This window comes from Neolamprologus brichardi, chromosome 5 (genome assembly GCF_056152115.1).
Source record: "Neolamprologus brichardi isolate AB-2024 chromosome 5, ASM5615211v1, whole genome shotgun sequence".
In the NCBI taxonomy this organism is placed as follows: Eukaryota; Metazoa; Chordata; class Actinopteri; order Cichliformes; family Cichlidae; genus Neolamprologus; species Neolamprologus brichardi.
In genome coordinates this window covers 4,662,620-4,677,897 of record NC_142108.1, presented here as the reverse complement: position 1 = coordinate 4,677,897, position 15,278 = coordinate 4,662,620, and the positions used below count along the sequence as shown (strand labels likewise).

Here is a 15,278-nt window from a genome sequence, read left to right as displayed (position 1 = left end):
CTTCTACCACACACACACACACACACACACACACACACACACACACAAATGCAATGAATTGGAAGACAGGTTTTATTTTATTCTCTGCCGATAAAAAAATAAAATCTTAATAAAAATTACCACAAAAAAAATTCAAGTGAAAAATAAGCACTTCTCTTAAATTATTGCAGAGTCTCCACATTGTAATTTAACAAAATATCACTGAACTATTGGCACTGTCCCGAGCTTCTGTTTATTTATTATATTTCATATGGCAGCTCGAGTATGCTGAGAAGACGGTGCAATCCTATGTTTTCCACGACCGGCATTGGCTGGTCATCCAGAGCGATAAAATGAGTCAGAGCCTCTGTTATTTAAACTGCCCGTGGATTTTCTCTTGACATTTTTCTTCGCTTTTATCGCTTTTCCAAAACCTGAGTTAAAGTTGGCTGTTCCGGTCCACACCGCTGACATTTTGTTTAGCCTAGCTACAGCAGCCTCCAGTTTCTCTTTTTTATCTGGAGCCGCCAGTCTGACTCGTCTAACCCTGTGCCTGTTTAGCGCAGGATGTCCCCCTAGTGGCCAATCTAAAAAACTACAACAGAAATTACAAGCCACCCTCTGATTAATGAAATAAGTTGGTATCGGTTCATGGTATCGGTTAACTTTTACGAGTATGAGTACACACACATTTTACAGTATCGGCCCCGATACCCGATACCAGTATCGGTATCGGTGCATCCCTAATTAGTGATTAATAACTTTACTGATGCTTTGTATATTCGATAATTTTAACTACCGACTATTTAAATGTAGACTGTGTTACACTGCATTTTGTTATTGACAATGGCTTTTACAGATGATTTTGTACTTTACCTTATTGAACTCTTCCAAATGATGACATCAAGTTGTCAGGAAAGATCAAAATTGCATCACTTACATAAATAAATGTTCTAATTTGTACATTAACAAATCTATAGTTTCTAACTTATAAAAGCATAAAAAATGTTTCAGCTTTTTAAAATTAAAGGCAGTTAGTCTTTAACACATAAAAATACACATAAACTAGGACTAATAAGAGTTTTTAATGTTATTAACTCAATAATGACAGTTAAATTATGAGTTTCTTACTTTCCATATGTGTGAATGAACCGTCATCACATGTATAATAAACGTGTCTGCAGTTTCCAATAATCAATCAGATTGACAATTTTAGATTATTAATAAAAGCTTTTACACATATTAGCTGTCATAAATATAAGGTGTTTGTAAAAGCTCAAAATTTTGCAAAGGTGTTGCATTTTATCACAAAAATTTTATCACATTAATAAACAGTTTTAAAGAAAAAGATACATCATTCATATGGATGTTATTAAGTATCAATAAGAGATAATATAATATAAGTGAACTATGGGTTCATGCTGTCAAATAAACTGGGAGCAAAAGTTCTCTCAGAGTAAGTCACTGAAAAAGACAAAAATATGTTCAAGTCTTCAGTTTCAAATTCTAGTCAGTGATTTGTTATGGGTTCTTACAGTAATCTGTATCTGTCAGTGATAATAGGTTGTTATAAATGGATTTAGAGGAGAAGATGAATTACAGAGAGTCATGCTGAAAGAGGGTTTTTTTCCTTCCCAACCTGGCAACTCAATAAAACACTTAAACTCTTTTATTGCATCAGTAAAAGAGTTTGGCAAGCCAGAGTTCTTAATGTTAGTGCGCTGAGTGAAACACACTGAATCCAACACCACATCAGGCAGAGAGGAGCTTACAGTAAGTCACAGAGAGAACAGTCCTATTTGCTGCGGTGTGCTGCAGGCACAGACTGAGCTGAGCATGCTCTGAATGAACTCCTCTTGACCTTGAGGTTCACATCAATTTTGCATGAGGTCTCCTCGTCAAATAGACCGGGGACGGTACTGCACCACTGGCTCACCTGGCTTTCCTTGAGGCCAGACACCCACAGAGACAGCAGTGACCACAGAGACCACATGCAGTTCCCACATACACAATTGCAGGGCTTAGGAGCTGATAATGGAAATTCAACTGCTGACCAGGGTACTCTCTGCTATTATATTTAGCAGGCTATTGCTGCTGCCTTTTAATAAAATGGTGTTCATTTTGCTGTCGAGCCAAACGTAAGAACGTAACACCACAGACAGACTTAAAATCGCCCTGTATCAGTGTCGCTTTGCTGTGCAAAATCCTGTGAGCTTAGCGATATATTAGTAGATACAGATAACATAGCACCCGCATTCACATGCATATTGTACATATCGACATTATCTGCGCTTTACAGTTTCAATTTATGGCCTGAAAGCGATACTCAAATTAATGAATGAATACTCGTGCAGCGCGATCAAAGTCCACATATGCAGAATTAACCTGCGCCTAAGACCACATCGCTGCACTCTCCCTCAGCTCATCCATTTGTTTTTGAAATGATTTTGCAAGCCCGAGGCTCAGAGAATTTTCTCAGCCTATAAAAGAGCATGTAACTCTCTAAAAGATAAAAATCGATTCTATTTGTTACAGTTTCTCGATTCGGCGCCGTTATCTGGCGCTATGCTGCGACTGAATTCTAATCACACCCTCCCAGTTCTACGCGTGTCCCTGTTACCCCGTTCCAACTGGTAAACAAAGGTAGAGTCGTGCATCTGCCCGAAGTCGCATTACATGATAGCAGACGCCAACCGAAGCACTTTTTTTATTCCCCTTTTCCAATCACTACTGTGCCCTTGATTCTGTGTTACGGCAGATTCATAGTAAACACAGTGACAGGTGTATTCATAAAGCAGCGCCCTGAGCCCCGGAGTGTGCTCTGGCGCTACGCTGGACTATTTGTCAACTGAAAAACTGTCAGGGTTCCCGTTCATATATTCACCGTGTAGGCGAGGTGAAGGTGGAACGGCGCGCTGAAAACAAAATCAGGCGTTATGAAGCCAGCTAGCGACAATAACTCACTGGGATTATGAGCATAAACACAAATGACAACGAGGCATTCTCATTTTATCATATCTGCCACATATGTGTAGAGTTCTATTTAAATCAACCACACAGATTTTTTTTTTCCAACTCATTCAGTCCTGTGTTAGAAGAATAATCCACCTCTACATGACTGTTAAATTTCACCAATCTGTCTGTTTTCAGTATATTACAGGAGAAAATATGTCAGGAAGTGTTTATTTTTAGATTTTGTCATCCTTGCCTTCCTCACTTAGTGGTTTCCTTCCATTTTCTGTAATGCCAGTCCGCATTCTGCTCTGCTGGGTCTTTTCTGTGATGGATTTTTCCATGTGTGACTGTTGAGTATCCGTGCAAACTGACAACAGCACGAAGGCTCAAAAGCACTTTCTCTCGCGACTGACACTCCAACACTGCGAGTTGCTGCTAATGATTTACCCCAAATTACAGGAGTGAGCCAGTTGACACCAAACATTTTCTTCTTTCTGTCAATTTTGTGTGTTACGAGTATTTTGTGTCCATCCAAAGACAGATGGATCTTATTCCTCCGTGCAGCAGAGCTCCTCTGTTGTCAGACATCTATTAAAAACGCATCAGTGACCCGATGGACTGAGTGACACGTTCCTTTATGACTGGGGAACATGGGTACTGCTGTTTACTTTGAATCGATCCACAATCCCGCTGCCATAAATGCACACAAGCTCGCCAAATCTGTACTCATCCCCTGCTGAAAATGGTCTTGAACAAATGAGGTGTTTACTCTTGTTTAGTCAACCTTTCCGGTGCCCAGCTGTTTCGGGAAATTACTGAGCTATTCTTAAAAATATAACTGTAAATTTGAGAGCCTTTTTATTTAACATTCACAGACTCAGCAAGAGCCACTGGGCTTTGGTTGAGAGCTGCATACGAAAGGAAAATCAGATTGTATTCAGAGATGGACAAACGGAGTGCTTGTTTTGGTCTCCTCAGAATTTCTAGACTCTGAAGAAAAAATATAAGTTCTTGTTCTAAGTTGCTGTGGCATACTGGTCTTTTACCAGCATAGTGCTTTATGTAAATATGGTCTATGGTCCCCAACCCCTGTGACACCGGTCCGTGAGTCGTTTGGTACTGGGCCGCGAGAGTTGAGGCTCAGGTGTGAAATTTATGGTTCTCGGGGTTTTTATCGGGTTTAACTCGGTTTCCCCCGTATTGTAGTTGTGTGTCTTATTTTGAAAGAAATATTTACGTGTTACCATAGTGACCAGAGAGCATTAAGGGGCAGAGAGGAGGATGTTACTCTCAATGTTGTTGGCGCATTTCAGGAGGACGCTACTAATAAAGTTACACAATTAAAAACAAAAAAACAGTGAATTCGCATTTATTATTATTATATTTACAGAATACCACAGTTTTTGTCTTGGTCATATCATTTTATTTGTTGTATTTATCCGCAACACTTAAAGGCCGGTCTGTGAAAATATTGTCTGACATTAAACCGGTCTGTGGTGCAAAAAAGGTTGGGGACCGCTGGTCTACGCCATTGGTTCCAATATACTGTACCGAGCCACACAAGTGTCAGCGGAGGTCAGTTGGATGGGACCTTTTGACTATATTCTGTAATTGCAATATAAAACTGTAGAAAATATAATTTATTAATATCAACTTCAAGCAGTTATTGGAGGGTGTGAAAAAAAAAGTGACACATCAAAGGCCCCGACTAACTAACAGTGAGGAGGTTAATGAGGAGGAAATTGGAAACCACCAATAACCGCCAGTGAAGAGGACCCATGACCTAAAGAAACCAGGGGGGGAAGAACTGTCAGTATGACACCCTGGTGAAAGCTGCCTGTCTTACGGGGTCAACAATAGCCCTCAGCCTGACTGTGTCATGTGTCAAGAGAAGTTGGCTAATGTTGGCGCCAAGTACCAAGTAAGTCCCTTCTAACAGAAACTTGGCCTATTTTAAGAGAGCGCTAGATCAGAAGAGAAGCAGAAAGAAGATTTGTCGGATTGTGTGAAAGTGTCTGATAAGGTGATGAAGGCGAGGTACATCCTTGCATAGAAACTGCAGGTGACACGCGAAGCTCCAAAAGGTGTCTCATCTGATAATACAATAAAGAAAACACGAACAACAACAGATGACATGTCAGATGACACAGAGGCTACTTTTCACTGATATCAGCAGAGGTGTAACTTGAAATTTTGGCTCGGACTTTTCACTCTATATTAAACCTGCTATAGATTTCTACCACATTGTGCACATCTGGCCTCTTCCCAGGGCGAATAAAGTGAAAGTGAAATTGATTCGGGTAATATCTGATTCATAATTGATCATTTTAAAAGCGCTAAATGTCCTCAGGTGTTTTCCGGCGCCATGCGAGACGCTGAAAAGCCGAAATACCCAATACTAATCGAAAAGACAAACTCACTGCTACAAACACATTCGAGGCTCGCTCACGAGGGTTAACAACATCATCATTTCTGGCAAATTCAATATTGTGTGGCCCAATTTTCTGTATGGATATTAGACCAAATTGATGGAATTTCCTTAATAGCTAGAGTAACTGAGGAAATTAAGTGCTCTGAAGTAATACCCTCTCTCGCTTGGCATATCTAATTATATAAATACTATTCATTGGCAGCGTGTAGGCTTGTGCATATAGTTTATGCCCAGTCTGCTGAAAGTCACAGCATGACCACTTCCTAAAGGCATTTCTTTCAGCTTACATTTAGGACGTTTTGAGCTTCTAATTTCAGTGTTGGTGAAATAAATTGCAAAGAATTTACGCTTTCTATTTTATCACCAGGACAAAAAGAAAAAAAAGTCCTCTCCTTGCCCGAAGGGAAAGAAGTCAAGGACAATCAGTGTCACAAAAACTGATGCAACCCAAATAAAGCTCAAAAATGACTCTTTCTTCAAAGTAACATTAAGGGCAAAAATCTAGTGTCTTTAAAAGCATTATCAAAAATGTCAATCCACAGTGGTCAGAGTATGCTTACTCAAACATCAATTTTTCCTTTTAAACCTGGTTTCACATTATTTATTAATACGCGATGGCAGTGACTCCGAGAGCTACTGACCTAGATGAAATTGGACAACGTGAGATATCTGTGTTGTTTTTGTTCTACAAACAGAAGTGGAGTGGTTTGAAACACAGAAAAATTAGCGAACGACAGATACTGCAGAAAATGAGAAGCCACACAAGGCTCGCCAGCGAGGTGGGGTAGAGTTAAGCAGGAAATGCATTTGAAATCAGAGAAATAATAAAAACAAAAGAGCAATAAAAATGACTTTTTATCAGCAGAACTCCTGAACATGTGGGCGGTGTATATCTTCAATATCGTAGGGTGATATTACCCACCAAGCCCCAACTGTCCACGGCTGTTGTTTTGAGGGCTTAAATTGATCAACCAGTCATAGCTGTATTGAGTCATAGTTACTGAAAACTGGGCTGCCTTTCATACGGTGTAATTTTGCCCAAATTAAGACTACATTAAAAAGAACAGAACCCCATATAATTTGGTTGAAAAGTGAAAGGGGGAAAAAAGAAGTTGTTTCAACAGCCTGAAAACAGAGCTTTGCACCTATGTCTTTTCAGGGACTGTTCACCAAGATTTTGCTGGTGCAGGTAATAACTGATATTAGCATATTACAGACAGCAGTGCAATTCATTAGTTACATCTTGCTGGTACTGGGACCCCTTTTTGCATTCAGAACTACCTTAATTCTTCATGGGATTCATTGAACAAAGTGCTGGAAACTCTTCTTAGAGATTTTGCTTCATGCTGACAGGATACCATCACATAGTCGATGCAGATTTGTAGACTGCACAGCCATGTTGGACATAATGTCATCTTTGTGACATGACACGTTATTTCGTTGGAAGCAGCGTTCATAACATTGGTACACTGTGGTCATAAAAGGATCTATATGGAAAGCAACAGCACTCAGGTAAGCTGTGGTGTTTAAACAATACTCAGTTGATACTGAAGGGCCGGGAAAATATCCCCATGCTATCACAAAACCACAACCAGCCTGAACCACTCATGCACAGCAGGAAGGCCATGCCTTCATCTTTTTTAAATCATAATTCCAACCCTGCCATCCAAATGTTGCAGCAGAAATCAAGACTCATCAGACCAGGCAATGTTTTTCCAGTCTTCTGTTGTCCAGCTGTAGCCTTAATGTCCTGTTCTTAGCTGACAGCAGTGACATCCAATCTCCTGCTGCAGCCCATCTGCTTCATGTTTCAATGTACTGTGCTCTTATGCATACCTTGTTGTAACAAGTGGTGATTTGATTGACTATTCCCTTCCTATCAACTCACAGCAGATCTGAGTAGTTTCTTCTGACCTCTGGCATCAACAAGGTATTTTTTCACAGAGAACTGTCGCTCATTTTCTCTTTATTGGACCATTCTCTGTAAATCCTAGATATGGCTGTGTGGAAAACCACCACTAGATCAGCAGTTTATGAAATACTTAGACCTGCCCATCCGGCACCAACAACCATGCCACGTTCAAAGTCACTTAAATCACCTTCCTTGTCCATTCTCATGTTTAGATTCAGTGTGTCTACCTGCCTGAGCACATGTTGCTGCTATGTGATTGGGTAGTTAGATACTTGCATTAAGAAACAGTTAAAGTAAGCAGTGAGTGTACACTCTTCAGTATTTGCTGATAGGAAAACTTACATAACAAAAATGTTGCTTGGGGTAATTAAGACATTGTGTCATCACATTGTCTGCACTACGCTCTGTACTCTCGCCACTTCTGAGAAGGCGCTTCATTTGCTTAGTAGTTTGTTAAATACTTTCCTTCAAAGTTCATAACCAAAGATGCCATAACTTTCCCTTTTCAGTATACTAAAATACTAATCCTGTACAAGTTTTTATTTTTAGAAATATATGAAGAATGTTGACATACTGATACTACAATTGATATTACTCATAAAAAATCAGTATTAGAAAACACACCTGTATCAATCAGGCTTTAACATTATGAATGACCACTGTATCACAGACACACACACAGTTACTTCATAAACACTGTTACTACCCGTTTGGCCCAGTTGGGTCAGAACAACCTAAAAGTTACATGAATAACAAAATATTACCTTGCGACAAAGCTATCGCTAACCTGTTAGCAAACTTGCCACACTAGCAGCTACATTAGCATTCTTTTGTAGTTGTATTACTATGATTCCCCATAAATTAAACTCCTAACCCTGTTTTAGTCCTCTTAGCCTTTGTTTTATATCTATGACAAATAGATCTGGCATGTTGCTAAATGTTAAAGGCTATGTCCATTGACTTTGGTGCTAGCTAGTAGCGTAAACCTAAGTTGTGGGTGTCTGCCACTACAAACGAGCCCTTTCACATAACACACTGTCATATGAGCCACTGTTCACTTAAAATATTGATTAGAGCAGCTTTAAAATGAGGATACACTCTTGCAGTGAGAATCTGTGTATCTCCGCTCCTCTAATATTACATCATACCTCTACTTGCTCAGCTAGAGAACAAACCGCGGATCATCCTGACAACAATGGCATTTCCTACTGCTGCAAAGAGCCCCAAAGAGAAAACCTCTCGAACAACACAAGTGAATGTCAGAAAGGCTTTAAGTTGCGGGTGAGATAATGCGAGTGATGGTTTTGCCTTCATCCCGGAGATAGCTCAGGTTGCACAACATGTACAGTGATACCCCCCCCCCCGCTGCTCTGCCTGGACCATGTTTTCAGTGCACGCACATTATAGGAAATGTAAGCGTTTAACAGAATGTCACTCACAAGGTTACTGCCTCTATCCTCTGCTTGCTGTGCATCTACATGGTGCTGACCAAGCTCTGAAACACAATCTACCACAAAAAAAAACAAAACAACACAGCCAGCTGCCATTTTCAGGCAGGGCTCCCTGCACCGCCAGGGAATAGCCACAGAGATATCAAAGGATCTGCAGTGCAAATGAGTCGCTCAAATCTCCTTTTCTCTTAATGATTTCTTAAGCCGTGCACCATATTATAAATCACCAGCTTCATTTTACACCATGCCTTAAATCTTATCATTAATAAGGTTAACCTCACTCGTATCTTGGGTGTTAGCATATTCATCAACCACAGTGGCGGCTCCATGACTCCAACTCCACATCATAGCTCAGGCCAAAAACAGATAAGCTTCTTTTTTTTTTTCAATTAGAAACAGATGCTCAATTAAGCAGTTGCTCTTTGAAGCTTGTCTTCTTGTTGGATGGCGCCTTATCTCTCTCTCGAGCATTTATGTCCAGAAAACGTTCTCTAACAAATCGATAGCATCCAACACTATTGGGACCGTCTTTGATTTCTGTGGAAGTAGCAATGAAGGTTCGCAAGCAATTAAGCCGGATTGGATTTTCAGCACGCGACGCAGACGTGGAGCACGGAGCAGGTAGACAGCTGAGGCTTGCGGGGAATGGCACTTTGATGTGGTAATTTACCTGTACTGCAGAGGAGGGCTCCCCTCTGCCTCACACGTAATGGTAGCCTGGTGGTCTGGGGAGTTGATTGGTAAAATGAGGTCACTTGGCTCCGTCCTCCATCTTGGCCCTTGAAATATGACATCCTCTGTACAGGCTGTAGAAAGGGGAGAAAGTCTATAGTTGTACAAGCTGGAAAATTTGTCTCTTTGACCTTAAGAGAAAATACTGGAAGAAGCACAATCTCTGTGAGGGCAAATAGTTAATCTTGCAGAAATACAGGAACCTTCTGACACTCAGTGTATATTACTTTTTCAATATACTCTATACAGTATATTACCTCCTATTCTCTGAGCAGTACCTCACTTTACAAAGAAGAATGCATTAGGACACTCCTCGTGATGTGTTGTGTACATTATTTGCTTATCTTGCTGCAAGGAGAGTAAATCCTACTTACCCTTGTTAGGCATTAACAGCTAATGCTGACATATTTGTTATCTGTTCCTCTGTGTGCTACTGCATTTTTCAGATGAGTGTGACACTTGGAATAATAAGGAAAAGAGCAATGGCTGAGGCACTTATGCGAATTCACTCAAGTTCTACACACTAGGCCAGTTTTCCATAAGGCCCTGCTTCATTCTGTCATTTTATCCTTGTGACAAATCATTATATGGTAGCCGGATGTGATTATGCGAGTAAATAAAAATCCTGGAAAATATGTCACCTACTGCTTTGATTGCAATATTTAGCTGGCTAAGAGATTTGTGAGTTCTAGCGAGTCAAACAGAGCTCGCTGAGTGATATAACTAAAGTGAGGTGGTTGTTAATTACTTGCCAGGAACAATATCCTAAAAACAGCTGAATACAGTGCAGGGACTTAAGTTAAGCACCTAAGTCAACAACAGTTAATGCAGAGAGCCCGTTTTCACGTATTCCCTCAGTAATTAACGATGGCTTGGGTATGACGGGGCTGATAAATAAAGCGAGGCGTTGTATTTTCGGAACATCTACGCCATGGACTCATGCATGTTAATTGAGGCCATAAGGATGCGCTCATCTGCCAGCAGCCAAAAATGAAAGGATGTTGAACACAATCTGGTGCTAAAGCAGAGTCAACAGACGGCCAGTGTAGGCCTAATTAATATCCTACTGGTAACAGATTGTGGCACGTGGCTAGCAGTTCTACATGTGGTTTTAATCGGCGAAAATGTGTCAAGGAATCAAAACAGGTTGAGTAACGAGGCAGGGCGGTGAGTCACGGCTGCTCTTGGCAGTGCTTTGGGAACACAGGGAAGAAGGACTTGGAGAAATCCGGAGGTGAAATTATGGATGAAAAGCATCACGTTTCAAAACAATTGCTGCCGAATGATCTATCAACAAATGATGGCAGCGTGAGCGAATGCAGGAGTGGATTCATTCATCCCACGGGCTAACAACACAGGTGTGAGTTTATTCCGTGTGGCTGCTTCATTGTCCCAGAACGGAGAACCAAGACAACACGTCGCTTCACATGTCATTAATGATTGTTGTCGGCCACAGCAACCGCCGAGACGCTCCCGGTGCGTGATGACAACACCGAATAAGAACTAGCACCTACAGGCCCTGTTAAAAACACTCGTCCGCTAGCAAGGTGAGGCTGCTTGGATTTCGCTCCTTTGGGTGCAGGGCTGTGAATTACCCATGAGCCAATTTGAATAACATTCATTGGGATTTACAATGTCATTTGAACAAGGGTTGACATTCTGAGTCTCTGTGCTTCTGCTGTAGAATCCCAGGTGGCTGCACAAGGGCAGAATGAGGCGCGGTGGCAAGTAGATTGTGCTAAAATGTGAGTCTGGATTCACTGCATGGATCCTGATAATGATCGGGACAGGCCATGAACAGGAATAGGATTGGACTCCCAGATGTCCCTGACGGGGTAGTGAAAACGTGCAGTGGGCGCACCGCTCTAGGGAATGGTGAAGGACATCATGCTGGAACACTGTACATATAATGACTGTGGTTTAATTAGTGTAACCTTTTTTTGGTCAGAAGATTTTTCTAAGGTTACTTGCAAATGCTCAGCTCTTTCCTCTTAGTGAGACTAAAGTATATGCACATTTTTATTATTAAAAAAAACCCCACTGCTGTGAGAATGTAAAAAAAAAAAAAAAAAACGCAAAAAAAAGCATAAGAAGACTGTACTTTAATGCACACACATTAAAAATGAGTCTTTCTCAGGAGAGGTTTGTGGTGACATAAACCATAACAACATGTGCAGTGAGACTCAGATACAATACGTGTAAAATACCTTACCTGCAAGGCATCCGGTGATTGATAGCAGAACAATTTGTTTCCATGGTAGCATCATCTTTAATTGCCGAGGGCTAAGTAGACTCTCATCCAATTGCTTGTGAATGGAATGCTCTCGCTTGAATACAAGAATTTTAATCTGAAGGGAAAGTAATTATGGATGTGATTAAAATATGACATTTTGATCCAAATACGACAAGCATTCAACAGCAAAAAAACCCAAAAAAAACCAAAAAGAAAACACGATTACAGCACTGCTAACTTCCATAATTGGTTCCTATTATTTTTGAGTTACTGTAAAGTGAATGTTGAGGAAGTGAGGAAAAGAAGCAGCAGACAAAAACCTGAGGATACAACCCAGCTGTGAGAGAGTTTTTTTTCTCTCTCTCAGGTGGCGCAGAAGAAGAAGAGGAAGAAGAAGAGAAAGAAGAAGAGAAACAGCTGCTAAATGGGCATGTTTTCTTTTACTGTGTGTGTTTCTCATCCCGCCTAACAAGCTCAATTCTGCTGCTTTAAAGAGAAGTGAGGAAGGAAATGATTGACCTCAAAAGACACTTCTCTCTCCCAATTTGACTATTAATAGGAGCTGGCAGACTGTGTACCAGCACTCCACAAAATGCTATTTCGTACTTTAACAAAGACTTTGGTGGCCGACTGAATGTAGGCAAAGTGACTGTTTTCATTTCTGTATACATGAATCAAATTTCCTTCGATCAACAAGAAAAACATGAGAAATACATGAGTGCCACACACTGAAACTGTGAAAACAAGACTGACAGTAGAGGACAGACGTGTGTCATCCTATTGCCTTACCCTAACTAGATGCTTAATAATTGATAAGCCAACATTTTGTCTTGTAGATGTGTGATGTCTGGAGTTACTATGAAATAGCAATTAATAACATTTGTTAGTTAGGTAGACTTAATCTCCTTCTGGAGAGTGACCCATACGAGGGACTGAAATATCTCAGCCTCTCATGCACCAGTTGTGACCATTCTTTTTTAAAACCTTCCCCTTCCGAGACCGCCAACTTTGTGGAAGCATGAAACAGATTTAATAAGCAGGGCAAATTAGCGTGAGGCCACAGTTGGAAAAAAAACTGCCCATGGGAGCGGAAAGCTCTGCAGGTGATCTACTAACAATGCGCCCTTTTATGGATACACGCGTAGCCCGTTCTTTGCAATAATGCAATCTAGAGCAAAGGGCCCGCAAACAAGCAGAGCGGAGGTGGGTGTGAGCAAACTAGTAACTACACAGGCCCAGCTTGTTACTTGTAATCTGAAAACATAATATAGGGTTTGCGTTTTTCCCCCAGAAAAAAGCAAGACAGTGAAGCAGTGGGAGGTTGGAGGTGGTGTTGAAGAAATGAAAGAATTTCACTAAAACGCTTCACTCTGCATTGTCCAGCTTGGTTGCAAAAAGGACTGAAAATGGCATTGGGGGCGAGGAAAAGGACGCAGACGTGTTCAACTGCGAAAGTACATGGAAGGACCTCGCTAAATCTTGATTATCAGGGGGTCTTTTTTCCAGAAGCAACATGATTGATCTTGGAGAAACATCCTGCTCTGTCCATGGTGCTGAAGTGTGTAAAATACAGTCTGAATGTGACTAAGTTGAGGATTTTGCATTTTTACAGCGTGTGGCGTGACATTAAACGCTCAACACTTAGGAGAAACTAAGACTTCACTGTCTGACTTTTTCTAAAGAAGATTTGATGCAGTGGTTACAGCACAACTTCTCCTAGCTGGAGGTTCCAGGTCATGTTTGATTTACTCCAGCAGATGAATAATAACGTGCCCTACTGGAATCGATATGCTCCGATAACACCTCTTCTGGCGTTCAGCTTTGTTTTCAGTGGTTTCAGTTTCCTCCAAGCATAATGCAGATATGTCCAGCACAAAATGAGGCGAGACATGGGATTTTTTTTTTCAGTGTGAAATAATGCAGCAATTAGCAATAAACTTCAAACTCCGATAAATAGACAGAAAATAAGGACAGAAAAAAAATGAAAAGGCTGCTTTTTATCCATTTATTGCCCTCTTTTTAAAACTCTCCATGGTTGTTTTTTGTAAATCCAGAAGAGAGCTTTCACTGGAACAAACAGTATATCCGGCCCTTTATTGCTTATTTCCCCTTTTTAATATCGCTGGATGGATTAGGTCATTGCTGGTAACTCACTCACTGGGACTGCTTTATGGACTTTTCATCAGATTCACATTTAACTCTCTTAATTAGCCAAAAGTGGACATTCCAGTCTTTATATCACAGCATCTACTGTGATAAGAAGCCGTTCTGTGGTGGAACATTTTATTTGCCTCCTTTGCTTTACGCGGCGCTGAAGTGACGTTCTGCCTTATCTAGTAATCGATGATGTTAGCGGCCATTAAAACTTTTCATATGTGCTGGTGGAATGGAGAGCTGTAATTGTAGTATCAGTGACACGGGAGGGGCTTTGCTCAAGCTCTGACCTACATCACAGTGAGAGGAAAGTGATACGCCTCTCAGGATTAAGAATTCAACCCAACCCCTCTTCCTTATAACACAACCCTGTTGTGTGGATTAACCCTAGGCTATCTTTGGAATTTTTTTAAAACAGACCTAAATACTAACCGCTCACTTGATCTATCAGCTACAGGCTTGTGGCTGGGGTTTGATGTGAAAGGCATGGCAACATAATCTTATAGAGGAGTGTGATGCACAGTCAAATTTACAGACAGGACAAAATAATGCCATTTGCCTGATCACAACTTAATGGCCAGAGCTGGCTTAGCTCGACTGTGCCGGTGCCAGTAATTGTTCGCGGTTTGCTGTAATTGCAAGCGCAGCCAGATCCAGAGTGGATTTCCTTGGTGTCTTTCAAAATTTAAGGGGGCGTTTTGCCACTCTAAAACCCCATCACATTGGATTATACGCTTCGAGATTCTACTGGAGCAAAAAAAAAAGAAAAGAAAAAAAAAGTGTGTGCTGCATTTTTCAGTTCGAGTGTAGTATTAGCAGCCAACTCGTCATCCCAGCAAACTTCAACATCCTGAGAGAAAAATCTCCCAGTAAAGATGTTCTGGTTTGTGATCAGCACGTGGCAGAGTGTCTGCTCAAGTACAGGATAGCTGTCCTTGAGCGGCTTCATTCTGAAACCTTTATAAACTTGCAATAACATTCTCATCCTGGAGTATTTTGTGAATTTGATTCACAAAAACTTTTTTAAAAAAATGTAAAACAGCAAACAGAAGCATGTGTTTCTACAATACCCAGTTTTTCAGTGCAAAGCTTAAGTGTCTCCCGATGCTCCAATCCTTTGAGTCCTACTAGATTAAAATTGCATAATACCATCCAACGGTTTTCTTATATAAAGGCGATTTTTTAACTCTTTTGACCTTCAGAAAGCGGCACCTGTGTCATTCCTTGCAGAGCTGAATATCATCTAAAGCTTTAGTAAATCTAGGAGAGAAAGAGCATAATAGCGAGGATGCCAAGCAAAGTAAAAATGACTTCTTTGCTTTTGTGGCGGCGAGGTGGCATTTTCTTTCTTCAGCTTCCTCAGCCGAAATGATGGCCAAACGATTGCTCTGCCAAATGTAATGAGGCATCACACTTTCACCTCCACAGAAG

At 40.8% G+C, this 15,278-nt stretch overlaps 1 protein-coding gene across 1 annotated transcript in view; it reads right to left on the bottom strand.

The window, feature by feature from the left end:
* Positions 1-15,278, bottom strand: part of cntn3b (contactin 3b) — a 52,850-nt gene that overhangs the window by 34,433 nt on the left and 3,139 nt on the right. The window contains exons 2-3 of the mRNA XM_006784752.3: positions 11,673-11,808; positions 9,399-9,534 (exon numbers count right to left, since the gene is read on the bottom strand). Coding sequence (XP_006784815.2) covers positions 9,399-9,534; positions 11,673-11,727 — 191 coding nt within the window. The 5' untranslated portion in view covers positions 11,728-11,808. The remainder of the gene's footprint in view (positions 1-9,398; positions 9,535-11,672; positions 11,809-15,278) is intronic.